The sequence below is a fragment of the Corvus hawaiiensis genome, chromosome Z, assembly GCF_020740725.1.
Source record: "Corvus hawaiiensis isolate bCorHaw1 chromosome Z, bCorHaw1.pri.cur, whole genome shotgun sequence".
Taxonomy (NCBI): Eukaryota; Metazoa; Chordata; class Aves; order Passeriformes; family Corvidae; genus Corvus; species Corvus hawaiiensis.
Window position 1 is genome coordinate 16,117,044 of NC_063255.1, and position 17,120 is coordinate 16,134,163.

Sequence of the window (17,120 nt, forward strand, 5' to 3'; positions counted from 1 at the left end):
TTGCCCCTCAGACTGGGGCATCCTTTGCACTGTCAACACCCGTGGCACCAGACTACCTTTTTTTTTTAAAGCAAAGGGACACAGTTATTTACATTCCATCATTAATTCCCCTAATGCCCTGAAGAGTATTTACTGAGGTTAGCCAAGCATTTGAGATGCTTGCAAAGTACTCTCAAGCTTTCCTTAATAGCTATTTCTGTATAGTCATGTTTTGTTCCCAATCTCCCACATATCTCTTTGGGCTTTCTCAGTCTTGCTAAAGACAGGTATAAAGAGATGGCAAGGATCTCAATCATTTGAGATAGGAAAAGAAATTGGTGAGAAAACAATTCTATTTAATGGACCTATTGTCTCCCCTCTATCTTCTTCTCCCTGGCAGTACTGTGAAAAACCCTTTCTCCTTCAGCAGCTGGAAAGGCTGACATCATACAGCTCAGACACTTCCACACCGTAACTTAGAGATTCATCCCACTGTGAACTCAAGAGCATCCACACTCCCCTCTGGCATCCAGCAGCATCCTTGCAGAAAAGTTTTTAATAGCTGTTCTTCCCAGGCCCACAGAAATCCACATATGAGCATATTTCATTTTCTTTCCCTCACTGTTGCATGTCTTCTCACAATTTTTTTCCTTTCCTGGTTCTCTCCCTGATGCAGTTCTCCAGGGCCACTTCACACCTCCCAGAGCCTCCCATTTTAAATTCCACTTTCTACTTCAGTTTCCCCAGGTACAGAATTATTAACCTAAAAATGCAAGAGGGCAAGATATTCTGGGGATATAAAGCTTCCTACAACCTCACAGCGAGAACCCTGCCCCAGGCATTTTTTTCCCCACAAAAGTCCTTCACTGTTTCATCACAGCTTTCCCATCACCTTCTCCTGAAGGCAGCTAGAACCAATAAAAGTTGTTTGGTCACCAGACTTCTGCGTGCTTGCAGTGCTGCCACTCAACATCAGTGGAGTCAGTGCTGAGCCATCTTGTCCCCACCATCCACTTGCAGCTGTGTCTCTGCAGCATTCCCAGAGCAATCAGCTGGGACAGCAGCTCCAACACCACTCACACAGTGAGAGGCCCTGCTTGGAAAGATTTAGAGCCTGTGCAGATACAGTAGGAGGGGGGAAGAAAAAACAAAACAAAACCAGGTCTGGAGAGAGGAAGGCAGCTAGTTGCAGGGCAGCGAGCAGAGCATGCTGTGTGCTCCCTCTCCACTGCCTGAGGTGCTCTTCTGCAACCATTCCTGCCTAACTGGTGGAGGTTGGAGCACAAGTGTGGCTTCCAGGCACCACTGCAAAGAAACCTCCGTGAGGAGGGAAGGGAGACTTGAAGCACCAGCCAAAAAAGGCTGTTGAGGTTTTGCAGGAACTGTTACCCACCCTTCACCTTCAGGGACACTTCCTCCCCTTGCCACAAGTAACAAGCACAGATAATTGAAGGAAAACATCATTTCCCAGAGCACTTCTGATCTGTATTATCCATGCTCATTACAAGCTGTGAGGTGCATTCTGGTCTCCATCAGCTCCAAGCAAACAGGAAAGTGCAGCACAGGGGTAAGGGGCAGAACTGATGCTGGGAATGCACAAAAACCAAACCAAAACCACTTAATAGCTCTTGAAGGACTGGCAAAGACACATGGGCTTGTGCTCAGGCCAGGATATCAAAGCCCTAGGGCATTTGCACAGCCCAGGTTGCTTCCTTGAGCTTATGCAAGAGAGTGGATTTAACTGGGCAGTCCTGGGGCATCAGAGGTAGAGTTCAATTCTCATCTATTGACTTGTGTGGATTTTGTCCTGCCCTCCTTTAGGTTGCCTCCTAACCCTGGCAACAGTACCTCACTGGTTAGTCTAACAGAAAGATGACTTGGAAAAAGGAAGAAGTTTTTCTTCCTTTTCAGTCATTTTCTTAAGCTTTGGGGTCCTTTTTTTTTTTTTTTTTTTTTTTTTTTTGCCATTGCACATGGAGTTAGTTGCTGCTAACCTTTGGCTGCTTCTACTCTGCTGTCATGGCTGGTTGGAGCCTCCCAGGAGGTGACAGGACAGACACATGAGACCCAGGCCACTCATTGTCTCACCACAGCATCTCACAGTCTCACAGCTCCTCCCCACTTGGAAAATTTTCAAAAAGGTGTTCAGGGACCACGTTTTGCCAGCTCACTGCAGAAAGGCCCTATGCTCAGCAGCAAGGCATTAGACAAACAGCAAAAAAACAGATAAACAAGAAGACTTAGAGGGAAAAAAATTTGTTTTGGCATCACATTCAAGGTCCCTTTCTCCAGAAGAGCCATGGAGATCCAGAAGGGATGCTGCACACAGCCCCTGTACTAAAATCAGACTGCATTTTTTCTTAATAGCATTAGTCTCAATCAAGGAAGCAAAGAGGCCTGGCCAACCTGGGCAGAGGGTAGCTACATACGGAACTACCCCCAGCACTGCTGTTTTCCTCTGAGGGATGGTGGGATGCACAGATCTGGAACCATCACCCACCTCCGAGTCATCTCCTGCAGCTGCTGTGACAAATGTGGGGACAGATGGGGAAAGAGTGATGGGAAGCAGAAGTGACAGGCTGCAGCTACACACCACCTTCCTTTAAACAGCCTCGCTGCCTGCAGAATCAGGCTCCTGTTTGCATCGTGTTCACTCTTACCCAAAAACCATCTCCCTCAAACCTCACCTCCCTCCTCTCTTCAGCCCTTCTTGCTCCTTTTCTTCCTCCCCTGCTCCCATCAGGGTCAGGAAACTCAGGTTCAGCATCTTCCATTTGTGAATTATGTGATCTATACCATCTCCAGCCTGGTAAACGATAAGATACTGGAGAGGATCCAGGACTGCAGGAAGCATGTCTGCCTTGGAAAAACAAGAAACAGGGGAAGGAACTGGATGGGAAACTAGATGGGCTCTTCCTTCACCTGGTGACCCAACCTCTCTTATCCAAGTCGTGTGATTTATCTCTCTCCAGACCATCTCTGCAGGAACCAGGTCCATTACGGAAATTAAAATGTGCTACTGCCAGCAGCTGGCAAGATCAAACCCTCAGCACGCCTGTCCCCTCCAAGCAGGGATGGCAGACACCACGGAGCTTGCAGCCAAGTGCAGCAGAGCATGTGCCAAGAGAAGCTCCTGCACTGCGCCCCGATGGGCCACCAGCTTTGAAATCTGCTGGCCAGTGGCACAACTCAGAGGGCCTGCCAGATGCCAGTCTGAAGCTGGATTCTGGCACAGCCAGGCTTCCAGGAGCAATGGGAGAGTAAACTCAGACCTGCCATGCCACTGCTCGCCACCCACAGCACAAGCACATCCAAGGTGTTAGAGGGACATCAGGATGCTTCAACACTGAGACCGAGTCTGCGGTAGGGGGAGAAGAAAACCCTTTACCTTCTCCCCACAGCTTCCCTTCCTAGGGAAGTATCCCCAGGAAGAATATGCCTGAACCAAGGAAGGATTCACCTCCCAGGATGAATAACTAACACAGGGGCCTGGTGGCTGCAGGTGCTGCTAGAAGGTGTGACTAGCCAAGAGATCCTTCCCTGAAAAGAAAGCTTCAGCTTCACTCACACAAGAGGAACCCTAGAAGAGGCAGCTTGATGTCTCATTGCCTGCAAACAAGGTCATTATTGTTCCCTAGAAAAAATCGTTTTTGCTCATGTATTTCCAAATGATAACACGAGACCATTCAATCTTGAAGACGTTTGTGCTCCGAGCTGGTGACAGCTCTGGAGGAAGCACAGGAATAAATGCCTGGGGAAGCGTATTAGAAGGGCTCAGAGCTGGCAAGGCAGGCACAAACTTCTCCTGAGCAAGATGAGCTCAGTCAGGCATTACTGAGTGAAACAAGAACAGAGAAATGCAACCCATGCTGGGAGGAGACAATTTTCAGGTGCCTCTTCCCAGCACCATGCAGCAGCATGTTGCTCCCTACCCCAGCACTCCTCATTCCAAGACACTGAAGACATCACTGAGCAGCCCAAAAAACACTGCAAAGGCAAAACCTCACAGCCACACAGCAGCACTTTGCGCACACAAGCAGCCGTAGGAGAGGGAGAGCAGGTTTGTGAGCAGAGAAATGTTGGAATGTATCATAAAACAGCCCATGGGTTTTTGTCGTAAGAGGCAAGGTGACCCTTAAAAGTCAGGGAATAAAGTCCTGAAGGCTCAGATCTTTGCAGCTACATCAAGACCAGGAAAGAAAGGAGCCTTACAACCAAGGGGCCTTAAAACTCCCACTGTTTCCTTGATGCAGAGAATGCAGATGATGTGCACGGACCCTGGCCTTAACAGCAGAATGAGGTGTCCTTATGCACTTAAGCACCAAAAGAGGAACTGGCTCTACCTGAGGTTCTGCTGGCCTAAGGTCTTGTACAGCCAAAGGGCAGACAAGAAACTATCAGCTTTGATGGGGGTATCACACAATTTTGGTTTTAAATGAATTTCCTGCAAACAGACTACTTGCTGGTACTTTCCATCCCTTAAGACAAAAGAGTGGAAGTTATCAACTGGACAGTCAGAGCACTACCATGCCAACAATCAGCCTAATCCCTCTGATTAGAAGAGGATTTGGAAAAAAACAGGAGGGGAGATTTCCTTCCTTCCTTCCTTCCGCAGCATTTCAAACAAACATCATGCTGTGCCACGAGGTAACCTTTTACCAGGCTTTACCCCGCCCAGCCTAGACACAGCAGGGCACTGAACACTCTGTGTGGGGCCAGAGATCTAAATTCTTAAGTGCCTCTCACCATGTCCTGTTAAAGGGATCACAGCAATCCCCACACCGCAGCAATATCCTCCTGCACATCACCTGGGAGAGCCCAGGGTGACACCACCCACGGCTGGACCTGAGCCCTGACCTCCCAGTGCCCTTTCAAACCCTCTGCACTCTGCTCCCTGCATTGCCATGATACACTCGCTCCTGGTCACAAGGAACCTGCCAGGATTGCTGATCAGCTGCATGATCTGCTTAAGAGGAGCAGATCAAAGCACACCAGCCAGCTCCTTTGCAGCCTGTGCCATTTCTGTCCTATGCCTCTCAGTTCTCAGGGAAGCAGCAGGGCCAGCCAGGTGCAGGTAGCACTGTAGCATAGGCTTACTCATGCCTGTCCCCCAGGAGCTGGAAGATGCTGGAGAAACGTGGCAGCTTTGCAACCAAATGCAAATCCGAATCCCCAATCCAAATGTGGGGAACAGCAGAAGGGAAAGCAAAAGTACCCTTTGGCAGGTCCCTTTCTCTCAGGGAAGGTCACTTGGGCCAGCAGATGCAGGGAGGCATCAGAGTGGGGCTCTCCATCAGCTGTTGACAGCACAGACACTTCATCTTCCGCCAGCAGGAATGTCTGGGCAGTTCTGCATAAGATCCTCGGGTACTCTGGACCATCACCAAGTGACAGTTCATCCTCATTCTCCCATCCTTGCCAGCCTTCTGACCATCCACTCCCTAAATAGCTCAGATCGTTTCAAAGGGATGGTACAAGGAACAAGAGGTTAAAAAAAAAATCTCCCTCCCTCCCTCACCTGCCTGTGCAGCATCTCAATCTAAGGCTGTGGGTCGAACAGCCTCCTTCAGTTCAAGGCAAACAGAATCCTGTGATTTTTAAGTGACCATCCATGACCCAGAGCTGCAGCATGGAGAGAGTGGATACAGACCTGCATCTTAAGTAGACTGGATTTTATATTACACTTACACAGCACAGACAGCAGAGAGATCCCCAAAGACTTCACAACCAGATGTAACAGCAATGTGCAAGGCTTAATGCCACGCAGGGAACATGCTCTCCACTGGCTGCAGCCTGGCTGCTCAGACCCTGCCTCACCATGGGGACCACAAGCCGGCAGATCCTTTACTTTTTCCTAAGGCAAGAGCTACAGCCACTCAGTTTTTGGCTACCCAAAAGAACGTAGGCACACTGCTACCAAGGCTGCAATGCACCACATCTGCAGGCTAGCTCCTGGTGAGGGGTTATCCTAACCTGAAAGCACCAAACCAGCCTGCCATGATCTACACAGGGAGCAAGAGACTGCACTCAGCTGGGGAGCAACACCAAAACACTCCCATCCTCCTGAGGATCACTCCCAGAGAAGCATAATAGGCACATGGCAGAGGTGGGAGCACTGAGCATCTTTACTGCTGGTGTTTCCCCTCTGGATTAAATGCAGTTCATCCCTGCTCTGCAAACATCCCTGCATATCACTGCCCTGGCCAAGAGCTGTGTTCTGCAGCTCAAGGGCAAGCAGATGGTAGAAAGCCACACTTGCAGCAGGAGCAGAGCAGGAAGCCTTCGAATCAGGCTACAAATGCAATACAGCCACACTGCTCCAACTGGCAAGGCCTTTGCCTTTTGTAAGTAGAGTCATTGCCTCCCAGCACCTGCACATTGCCTTTAATTTACACATGATGACAGTAACTAACACCTCATCTCCAGTTGATTAAGGCTGAATGATCAATCTACTGATCAGAACCTTGCTCCATCCCCAGCACAACTTTCTGCCATGCCAAAGTCACTCCTGCCCCTTTTCTTCCTGATCAAAACGGGACTGCCAAAGGCTTACCACAACTGGTGCTGCCAGTTCATGGGTTCTCTTTCCGAATTTAAAGTTGCATAGAGAAATCTATGAGGTGTTTTTCAGGCGAAGATGTTGACATTTTATTTGCCCAGTATGAGCACCCTCAGTTGCTTTATTGCAAAGATGTAATTGAACAAAGCACCAAGAACAGGAAGGAACAGGGAAAACTTCTGTGAGGTGCAGCTGGGACGTGCTTGATCCTACTGCTGTCACACATCAGTGCTGAAGATGTACAACCAGATTACTGTCATACAGCATAAAACCTGTACCTGGATGCGCTTGACAAGGCATGTCTGGGCAGAGGAGGGATGCAGCATGAAGCTGGGGTGCACAGCATCACCAAGGCTCCTCACAGCACAGAGCCTTGCTGGAGGGCACCTTGCAGCTGCAGGTACACAAGCACAGGCTTTGCAGTGGTGGAGTGTGAGGGATGAGTTTCCCACTAAACCGTGAGAGCAGCTGAGCCCCCACAGAGGGAGGGAGAAAAAGCCAGCTCAGCCAGGTCCTCAGCTCTTCCCAAGAGTGGGTGGGTGGTGTGGCGATGCTGTGGGTGATCAGGACTTGCTTTCCTGAATCCATGCACTTAGACAAATTCACAGCAGAGGGCAAAAAAATAAAAATCTCTTCACTTTTCAGACTGTCAGAGGCTGGAGTTACATAGTGCATGCTCACGCTGTTGTTATGCCGTTCCTTGCATGTCCACTACTGTCCACTGCTAGGGACAGAACCCCAGGATATTTGGCTGCACTGACCAAGCCATTCCCAAGGAATAAGCCAGCCTAAAGCACGCAGCAGGAAAGCACTGGGGCAGATATTTTGATTCACATTTGCAAAGGCTTTTGACAGGAGCAAAGAAAGAACATTTTAAGCATTCCTTTCAGCCAGCACGCATCCTGGCCCATGAGACCTCTCCTAGGGCAAGGCACAAGAACAATCTCTTTCAAATCAAGGGCCCCTTTGTCACCCTGCTGCAAGCCATTTGACCTTCAGAGCCAGAAGGAAGCTCATATCACAAGTGGTCTGATGGGCCCGGGTTGGGAGCGAGCCCAGGCACTCGAGAAGGACCACAGCCTGGCTGCCAACCCCAGCATCTCAGCAGGGAGATAAACAGACCCCGAGCCTGAGCATTCAGCTCTGGAAACACTTGTTCCGACTCAGCACATTTCCTCTGACAGCCAGCCACAGAAGGTCACTCAGACCAGCTTTCCACGTACAAGACATATCCTTGCCAAGAAAGAAAAAGTCCCAGGCCAGGCTGTGCCACAGGTGTCCAGAGGAGGTTTAAACCTTTGAAACAGACCTCACTTCACCAACAGCATCTTCACATTTCTTTTAAATGCATCAATCCCTACTGCCCTCCCTGCTCTGAGGAGAGAGATTGCACATCCCTCTTCATTCTTTCCCTGCAATTGCCCCACCTTAAATATTTGGAGCTCTATTCTCTGCCCCTAACTGCAGAGGTATTTATTAGGAAGCACAGGACTTTCTGAATGATACATGGAGACAGCGGATCCCACAAGAGCCAGCAGAGCTTCTGCCCTAAAATTCACCAAGTACCCTGGTGCAGCCTTTTGAGAACTGCTTGCTGTAGACAAGCTCTCCCCCACACCAGAAACCTCGACAAAGTGAGAGCTAACATGAGTTGCTATTGCTGTGACACCTCTGACACGCGGCTGCCAGGGACTGCCCTCCCCACGGACTGTGCCTCCTGCTCTCCACCAAGGTAAGACCACAGCACCTTCAAGCCATTGCAGAGTCCAGCCAGCATCCAAAATGCTGTATCTTCTCCCAACCTTCAGATGCTGGGCCCTAGCAGAGGATCTCGAGCCAGTTGAAACTCTAAATGTGTGCCTCAGATATCAGTGTATTTACACACAGGAGTTGCTTGTTGGTGCATAAACAACAGAAGGGACACTGACCCCCAAGACAGGGTTCACTCCCCAGCAATCACCCAGCTCCCCACACTTCCACACCCCCACTACTGCCTTTTGCCTGGTGCAAGACAAAAACCAAGTACGGGCTAACACTGGCCCAGCCAATATTCTCCTTCAAACCTGCCCTGCAATGACTGAAACCATGACAATAACAACAGTTTTTACAAGGAGACAGGAACGAATCTGAGCATCAGGCACCAGCCAGAAGGAAGTCACAGCTACGTGGGCACCGCGGAGAGCTGATCTTGGATGGTGCCTGGGTCAGCATGAGCAAGGCACACGCTAGCTGGCATGCCAGCTTCTCCAGAAATGAGAAATATGTGACAGATGCATCGTGTTTGTGTAGCAGAACTGCTGCTGCCGCTCCCACAGAGCCCTGTCAGTCTGCTTGCACACAGGCACACCTCAGGTCTGTGTGTGTACCCTTCCCAGCCTACCCAGGCAGCGAGGTGTTACAATACACATTTAACTAATTCAATTACTAGGAAAAAATAATAAAAAATGAGGGCACACAGCCTGTGATTAAGAATTTCTTTCTCAACACGCTGGCAACACGCCTGCAATTACTGAGCCCTTGATTCTCTAAATTCCCCGGAGATCAACAGCACCTGATACCAGCATGTCCTCAGGTCTTTCATAACCCAGAAAGCCACTCCCCCACCCCGCTGTTTCAACGCTGGTGAGATTTTTCACACCTTGCAGCTCAGAAACACTTAAACCTCGGACATCCAGCCCGGCAGGTCACACCAGATTCGCTGGAGTAATTGGCAGCACAGGTGGGCTGCAGCTGACACAAGCCAGGGCAAAAGTACTCTCATTAAAAGCAGCAAAGCAAGAGCACGCTCAGTGCGATGGGAGGAAAATTGCTTCCCACACCGACTCTGTCGAGCCAGCCACCAGGAACACTGCAAAGGCAAGAGCTAGAACAGCCCTCCCGCTAATAAGATCCCCCAGAAATGGGAATGATGGCCAAAGTAGCTGCGTGAAGGCAGGGCAGGAGGCTGGGGAGAGCCAGATGGCTGTTCCCAGCCAATAACCCCAGGTGCCATAGGGTTAAATCAATGCGTGAAGCTATTAAAGGGGGTGGAAGTGTTTTAACATGGTTGAGTGAAATTCCTCACACTTTTAAGTCGACAAGGACCCCATTGGGGCTTAATGGGCTAGCACAACCCGTCCCATTACAGGTCGTTAACACGCACAGGAGCCTTGGGAAGAGGAGCAATTAGGGTTTCTGCAAGAGGGACTCCCTCCCCAGCTTTTAATCCCACCTATTGCAAAGAGGGATCCAGAAAGAGGCCATCCTCTCCTCTAGCCTCTGCACTTTATCCACCTGGGAGGGGCACACACATCGGAAGCTTGTAGCAGGTTGAGCTCTGAGCAGGCTGAAGGGGCAGAAAATTGGCCCCCAGAGCAAAGCACAGTGCAGAAAGCTGCCAGCCTCCTCTGCTGAAGGACATCACTCTGCCCCACTTTCCTTCCTCCAGACTCGGGGTGAGGAGCCACTGTCCATCACACACCTAGCAGCAAGAACAAGGAGATACCAACAAAGTATCTGTGCGGGAGAAGCAGTGGGCTGCTCCCCAGAGGCTACGGGGCAGTGCTGGGATGACTGCAGCCCTCAGTTTCTGCCATGTGGCATATGGTATTCCCAGCCTAGAAATAAAGATAAGACTTCTCAGGAACTTAATAGGTATACACTGGTTATTTTCCACTGGCAAGAAAACAGTAACTAAAGCAGAAGGAAAAGCAAAAAAGACTCACTGCATTACTACCTAAACTACCAGGTTACAGCACCTTGCCCTGCTCTTCTCCAGACATTCCTGGGGAGGGCAACCAGATCTCTTGGTATGGTGGGGTGGGAGCCCCGAGGCTGCAGACCTGGAACTAAAAACAGGAGAGAAGTGGCCCCCAAATGTGGCTGCCAGCTTCTCCCACACAGCCAGCTCTGGGGAGGGTCTGAAATACTGATCTGCTGAATAGACTTTACAAATTTGGAAACAAGAACAATCCAGAGCATCAATGCCTTGCTCAACCCAGAGAAGAGAACAAGCTGGGAAAGGCTCTGGGTGGCTGCAAGAAGAGTTGTGGATGGGAGAGAGAGACCACCCATGAGGGAGAATGCCTGGAACAGTCCCCAAAAAAGTAAAGAAAAATCCTACAACACGGAGTGCAGACAGCCTTGGACACGATTATTTGGCAAATAAGGATTTTACTGTGATGGAACTGATACATATTTTTTCCTCCCTCCCATAAGAGGGTCCAAAGCTCCCATAGAGAATATAATAAGAAACAAGCTCAAAGGGTCTGCTTTCCTCAAATACTTCTTCCTCTGGGCTTCCAGCCCTGTCCACAATCTAAACATCCCCAACACATGCAGCCCATCAGGGCTTTGGCCTCTCACAGGTGGTGTTTCCCTTCCTTGCCTGTCCCAAGGGTGGGTAAGATCATTGCAGCAGCACAATTCACCACAGGCAGTGACGTAACTCTGGACTTGCATCAGTCCAGCCAGGACTCAGCTCCAGCTCCTTCCCTTCTCTGTAGACAAACACCCACCAAACATTGACAAGACCCTGCTCACAGCCCTTTGGTGGCTGTGTGAAGTAGTTGCAGCAGTATAAGTCTGACTTCTCCTGTTGACACCTAGCTGTCACTTCCAGTTCAGCCCAGGACAAGCCAATTTACCCGTTCTCTCTCCAGAAGTCTCCACAGCAACTATATTCTCACCCTGACCATCATCTGCTCACCATGGTGCTTCCCTGGCCCTTCCCTGTACCCTGTAACACCACTCCATCCCTCCGACTGCACCCAGCTCCTCCAGGCTCCCACTTCTGGCAATGCCCTTCATTGAAGCCACCTTTCCTCGGGCAAACAGGCCCTGCTCAGACCTCACCACCCTCCAGCTGCAAGTAATCCCATCTTTGCATCCTCCTCAAGCCCCTTCCCAGCCATCTCCTTTCCCTGAAAGGGCTGCTTAGCACCAGTGGCATGGCTCCTGAAGATGCCCATGGAATTGCCCAATATTTAGCAACAAATCACTTTGTACTTTGCTCCCATCATCCTAGAAGGAGCCCCAGAAAGACCTACAGAAGTATCACCCCAGCATCAGGTTTGCTTTGGAGCCTCAGAAGGGACCAAGCAACTGCTGTGAAGCCACTTGAAATGACCTCTGCCCCACCCACACCAGGGCTGGTCAGCACCAAAAGCAGAGTTAGGAGCACAGCCTAGCAGAGTTCCCAGCCAGGAACAGTTTGCAAGCTGCTGCCTTATCGCTGCCTCTGGCTGGGCAAGGGCAGAAACACCTGCAAACTGCACAGTAGAAACAAACAAACAAACAAACAAACAAATAATCCCAAGCAATTAATTTCTTGCTGTCCTCTTCTTGCATGGGGACAGATCCAGCTGGAAAGGACCTCAATCACACACCTTATGTCTTATACCCCTGGAAGCCACCTCAACAGGCAGGACTGGAACAAGCAGCATTAGGACATACCCAAGCCCCTTCCAGAAATCCAGGAGAGGAACTGGAGGCCCTTGGAGAGAGGAGTGCTTGACCAGGCAGGAGCCACATCTTGCAGCAAACAATTTGATGGTGAACTACTGGCAGAGGTGGCTCAGAGAAGCTGTGGCTGTCCCATCCTTGGAAATATTCAAGGCCAGGCTGGATGGGGCTCTGAGCAACCTGGTCTGGTGGGAGGTGTCCCTGCCCATGGCAGGGGTGTGGAACGAAATGATCCTTAAGGTCCCTTCTAACCCAAACCATTCTCTGATTCTGCTCTGCAAAGACCAGGGTAAGCCAGCCTGCAAAGGTTCCAGTGGGTCTCATAATGCTGTTTTCTGACAGAGTTAGATCTTGAAGATACCACAAGGGCATGGGCTTCCTCCCAGCACCCCACCTGACCCCAGGAGATGTTACCTGGCCTCTTATAATCATAGATGTTCAACAGAGAGGGAAACCACAACAGGGCAGTTGAAGGGATCAGGGACACTGTTCTAACCCTGCTTTTGCCTTGCTCACATAGGAAGCACAGCTGAACAAGTACCTGGCCAGGTCTGTTCCTCCTGCTGCCATCATGCTGCAGTGCTGCCTGGGGAGTGCAGACCACTTCCCCGCCTGATCCACCATGCAACATTTGTTCTGTGTTTCAGGCACTGGCAGGTCTTATTTGTAAGATGATGAAGAGGTCTGAAGCCTTCCACATACATGCCAATTAGATGCTCCAAGCCCCAGGCTCAGCGGAAGGTCAGGTGTGTGGTGCGCCATGCTCAGCTCCCCGTGTCAGTCAGGCTCCTCAATGGGATGTCTGAGGAGCGCTTGGAACAGCATCCGCTGCTTGGTTTCATGGTTCACAAGGAATTGGCTTAAAATGGGGAGGGGGGCTAGAAATAAAAGTTGAGGAAGTTTTTTGTTTTAAACAGGGAGGCCAGACATATAACAGTCTCACAACTTTGAGCTGTTTTGATCCAGCCAGCCCCCTCTCTGCTGAATTCTGTCAGGAGACAGGCACAAAGCACCAATTAAAGACGAGTTATGCTTTTTCTGTCAAGCAAAAAAGAAAGGAGGAGGAGGGGGGAGAAGATGATGGGAAGTGGGGAGAAGAAATCCAGCCCTGGAGTAATTTTGCTTTCAAAGCAAGCTGTCAAGGCAGCCCCCTCTCCTCCCATCTCCCTTGGAGGAAGAGCAAGGGAGCACCCGCACGCCGGCTGCGGACGCGTGGCATCAGTCATCAGACCACACCATCAGTCACTTGGCACATCAGGCCGAACCATGCCCTCGCTTTCCCCTGGGACATCCGTCAAAGCCTGTGACAGGGAGCCAGAGCAGCAGGTTCGAAGTGAAGATGGGCTGAGCACAAGCCCCACCAGCTCTGATGACAAGAATCCCCACTTATGGGCAATTAGACTGGGAACAAAACAAAACAAAAGCATCAAGGACTCTAGGGCACTAGCTAGCACGTGTAGCCACAACATCAGCTCCATTTCTCCATGGCAGAAATGTGCACAGCAAGCACAAGCATGCAAACACTGCCTCTTCTGCCATATAGGTTACCATGTTTGAAGGCTCCCTGCACAGCCAGCAGCTCTCCTGGCTTTCAGCAGAGCTCAGGACAGAGAGCTGAGAGCTTCCCCCATATATTCCACACCACTGCTTGGTGCAAACCAAGGCTACCTGCCTTTGCAGCATACTGCCAAGGAACCACAGCACCAGCATGGACACAGCAAGCTCACCTTGGGCTAATACTACTACCTCTGAATCTACCTTGAGCACTTACAAGCCATTCCCAGATCTCATCCAGCAAACACCAGTCCTGCAGCTGGACAGATTAAGAAGACTACAAAGATCCCTCTGGGCTTTATTGTTGTATGAGGAAGATAAATTGCAAGCACAACCCCTTCTAGGGTGACAAAGGGCAGGGATTTAGGCACCACACAAGCACCAACCCCAGCTTTAATAACTTATCTGTTGCTTTAGTAAAGTACCCTTTGCAGAGCCCATTGGTAGTTGATTAGGGCATCAGCTTCACTCCCACTTCTTCCTTCCTGGGCTTTCTGAAAGCCTCAGCTAATCACAGCAGTAAAGTCACCCGCGGGGGAGATAATGCGCACTCTCATTTCAACAGGGTGGCACTCGTGCTGGGCTGACTGCTCCCAAGGAGGGGATACCCTCTGCCACCTTAGCAGGGCCCAGTGTTCTGGGCTGGATCCATCCCACAGTCAGCCCTGAGGAGGAGGGAAGAGCATCTCTACCCCAGTTTAGGTCTGCCTGGGCTGGCTGCACACACTCCCAGCTCGCTAGCGAGTGCCCTGCTCATTAGCATGGGGTCACTCAGCTGCAGCAGAGCACAAGCACCACTTGGCTATTGCAACACCACTCACGTCCACTGCAGTGGAAGTGTTGAATTTCTTTTAAGAGCCCTGAAGATCTTGGTTTGAATTTAAGAGAGGAAAAAAAAAATCTCACGAAGAATTGCAGGATCTCTGTAAACATACCAGAGGAAAAAAGGAAGCGAATCTTTGAGCCTCTTGACCTTGACAATGTCCTTATAATTACAAGACTATTTATTTTCAGTTAAACCCCAACTATTGAACAGACAGTGCCAAGTTGGTTTTTTCCTGAGCAGGTGATTATCCTGCCTGACTAATTGTCATAGGTTAGCAAGCATAGTCCCGGAAGGGATGTCCTTGCTAAGGGGTGCTTACAGTTTCCTCTGGGAACTGATAGAACCTATCAGCTGGCCAGTTTGAATATGGACAATTCTCTAAGCCACTTAAAGTTGTGACCGCCTCTGTGATCCACATTTAAGAATAGGCAAACTCCCCCTCCAAGCTCTCTCTCGTTTCCGGCGCTGGCACAGGTGGCTGCAGGCCCCGTGTGGGGGCCAGCGGGCCCGGCCAGGCCCTGCTTGGGCCAGGCTGGACCGGGCCACAGCCATCCTGGGTCGATGGACCTGTTCCAGCCGTGGAACCCCCCCCACTGCCTTGCCGTGGGCAGCCGGAGCGGCTCGGCTCTCCTCCCTCTCCACTGCGATAAGAAAAATTCAACATTCCAGCTGCAAAGATGCAAGGCCGAGGTGAGATTAACCCTTTTATTGCTGTGAAGAGCTGAAAACCTGAGGGAAGAGAGAGAGGAGATGCTTAAAGCTGAAATTCTGTTGTAAAGCTGTGATATATCAGAGTATCCTGTTGTAATTTCATGAAGATATGGGGGGTGGAGTGTTCAACTCGTAAGCAAAAGCACCTGCGGTGAGATAGGCAGATGCTGACGCAGCTGTAATTTCATGAGAAGTTTGGACAGGGAGAGATGAACCAGATGAGGACTTTTGCTCCAAATGGGAAAGGAGAAAACCTCAGTTCCTAGAGATGCTCCCAGAGATAGTCCTAAAGATGAAGATGATGAAGACCCTTTGCTCCCAGGGAAGGAGAAGGGCCTCTGTTTTTGTTTCTGAACGGCTCAACCTAAAATTGTACCCCAAAAAACTTCAAGAGTGGACCCTCGAAAGCAGTTGCGGGAAAAGCTGCAAGTCGGGGGAAGGGACTCACACGCAGGCAGAGAGACTCCTCTTCCTAAATGGACTGAACAATATTTGGAAGTGGGCGGCTGTCTCGTTGTGATACTGTTTTCATAGCATGAGCAAGAAGAGACTTCTCTTTCTAAATGGACTGAACAAGGTTATTATGGGAGTGGTAAACAGACTGAACATCTTAAGGGTTGTCTTTGAACGTTGTCAGTGGGAGAAGGGAGGAAGGTGGGGGGAGGAGGAGAGTTCTGAAGGTGGTATAATTTTTTTTTTTTTTCTTCTTTTAGGTCTGTTAATAAACTTCTTTATATTCTTTCAAGTTTGGTGCCTGTTTTGCATTTCTCCTAATTCTTATCTCACAGCAGATAAACAGTAATGAGTATTTTGGACCAAACCACTACACTAATCTAATGAAAATTATCAGGAGGCTACTGACCTCCTGCTACACACACTAAATAATGCACAAAGCTTCAGGATCAGACAGGCAAATCATAACCCTGCCTTATCTTAATCACTTTCTATACAGCTCCAGGCCTGTTCCACTCCTGGTTGGCTGTGTTAGCCAAATGCTATCTCAGTGGAAACCACAGCAGAACCAGCACTGAGAACTGCACAGCAAAAAGTTACCTCCTTAAGATTTATTTTTGTAGAAGCCAAGAGCTGCAGAGGCAGATATATTTATTTACTCTTTAAGCTGCTGTCTGACTCCTGAGCTTACAGCATGAGGCAGTGGTACCCTGGCGCCTGGCTTTGGGAGAAGCAGTATTTTCCCACTACTTTGATGGAGGGTACAAGAAAGGTAAGGTCTAAAAAACAATGTGCACAAAGGGGCTCATTGTTCCAGATAGGTAAAGCCACCTTTCCACTCCATCCTCTCGGAACCTTGTGTCAGCCTCCCCCTGCAAACAGGGCTGCCCACAGCTTTTGAGGATGGCACAGCACAGCATGAGGACTAGGGCAAAGCAAGAGGACCCAACACTGTGGATGCTCTGTGCCCAGCTTAGGGCCTGAGGAGCTGCAGCAATCCTGTCCCACTCCTTGCAGCACCACTGTCCTTCGGAAGAGACAAGTGCAGCAGCTGGGAAGGGGTAAAAGACTACAAATATCAATTAAGAAGCATAGAACTAAAGAAAGAGACATGAAAAAAAAGGTTATCACATACTCCCCACACAGCCTCAGCTTGAACAGTACCCACAGCTAGACAAACAGAATGCCTTGGGGAGACTTCAAGCCTAAAATAAGTTTCCACTTGGGAATATACAGAGAATGGTGGAAAAACACTGCTTAAGGACAAACTGACTAATTTTTATACCCCCAGCTCCCCAACATGAAACCACAGCTACAACACCAGAGAGAAGATACCCCTCTTACCCATCCAGCCTGACCTTGCTGCCTCATCCTCAGCACCCATCATATGGTGGTACTTCAGATTTCCTGGTACAGGAGCTCCCAGATCCCCTCCCATCACTGCTGCAGCCAGGAACTTCACCTTGCAGCCCTCACAAACTGCTGACAGCCTCAGCAGCCTGCTCCTGCCCTGCAAGGCTCTCCCCATCCACAGAACACCTGATTTATCCTCCCACCCTGGGAGCCTTGAGTCACTTTTCTCCTGCTGGGGAGGTG

At 49.9% G+C, this 17,120-nt stretch overlaps 1 protein-coding gene across 6 annotated transcripts in view; it reads right to left on the minus strand.

Annotated features, from left to right (window-relative positions):
• Positions 1-17,120, minus strand: part of CNTFR (ciliary neurotrophic factor receptor) — a 202,181-nt gene that overhangs the window by 173,467 nt on the left and 11,594 nt on the right. Inside the window, exon 1 of one of the 6 annotated variants that reach the window (XM_048291997.1) lies at positions 16,869-17,004. The exons of the other annotated variants lie outside the window; for them this stretch is intronic. Coding sequence (XP_048147954.1) covers positions 16,869-16,895 — 27 coding nt within the window. The 5' untranslated portion in view covers positions 16,896-17,004. Of the gene's footprint in view, positions 1-16,868; positions 17,005-17,120 lie in introns of those variants that run through there. 6 annotated transcript variants of the gene reach the window in all.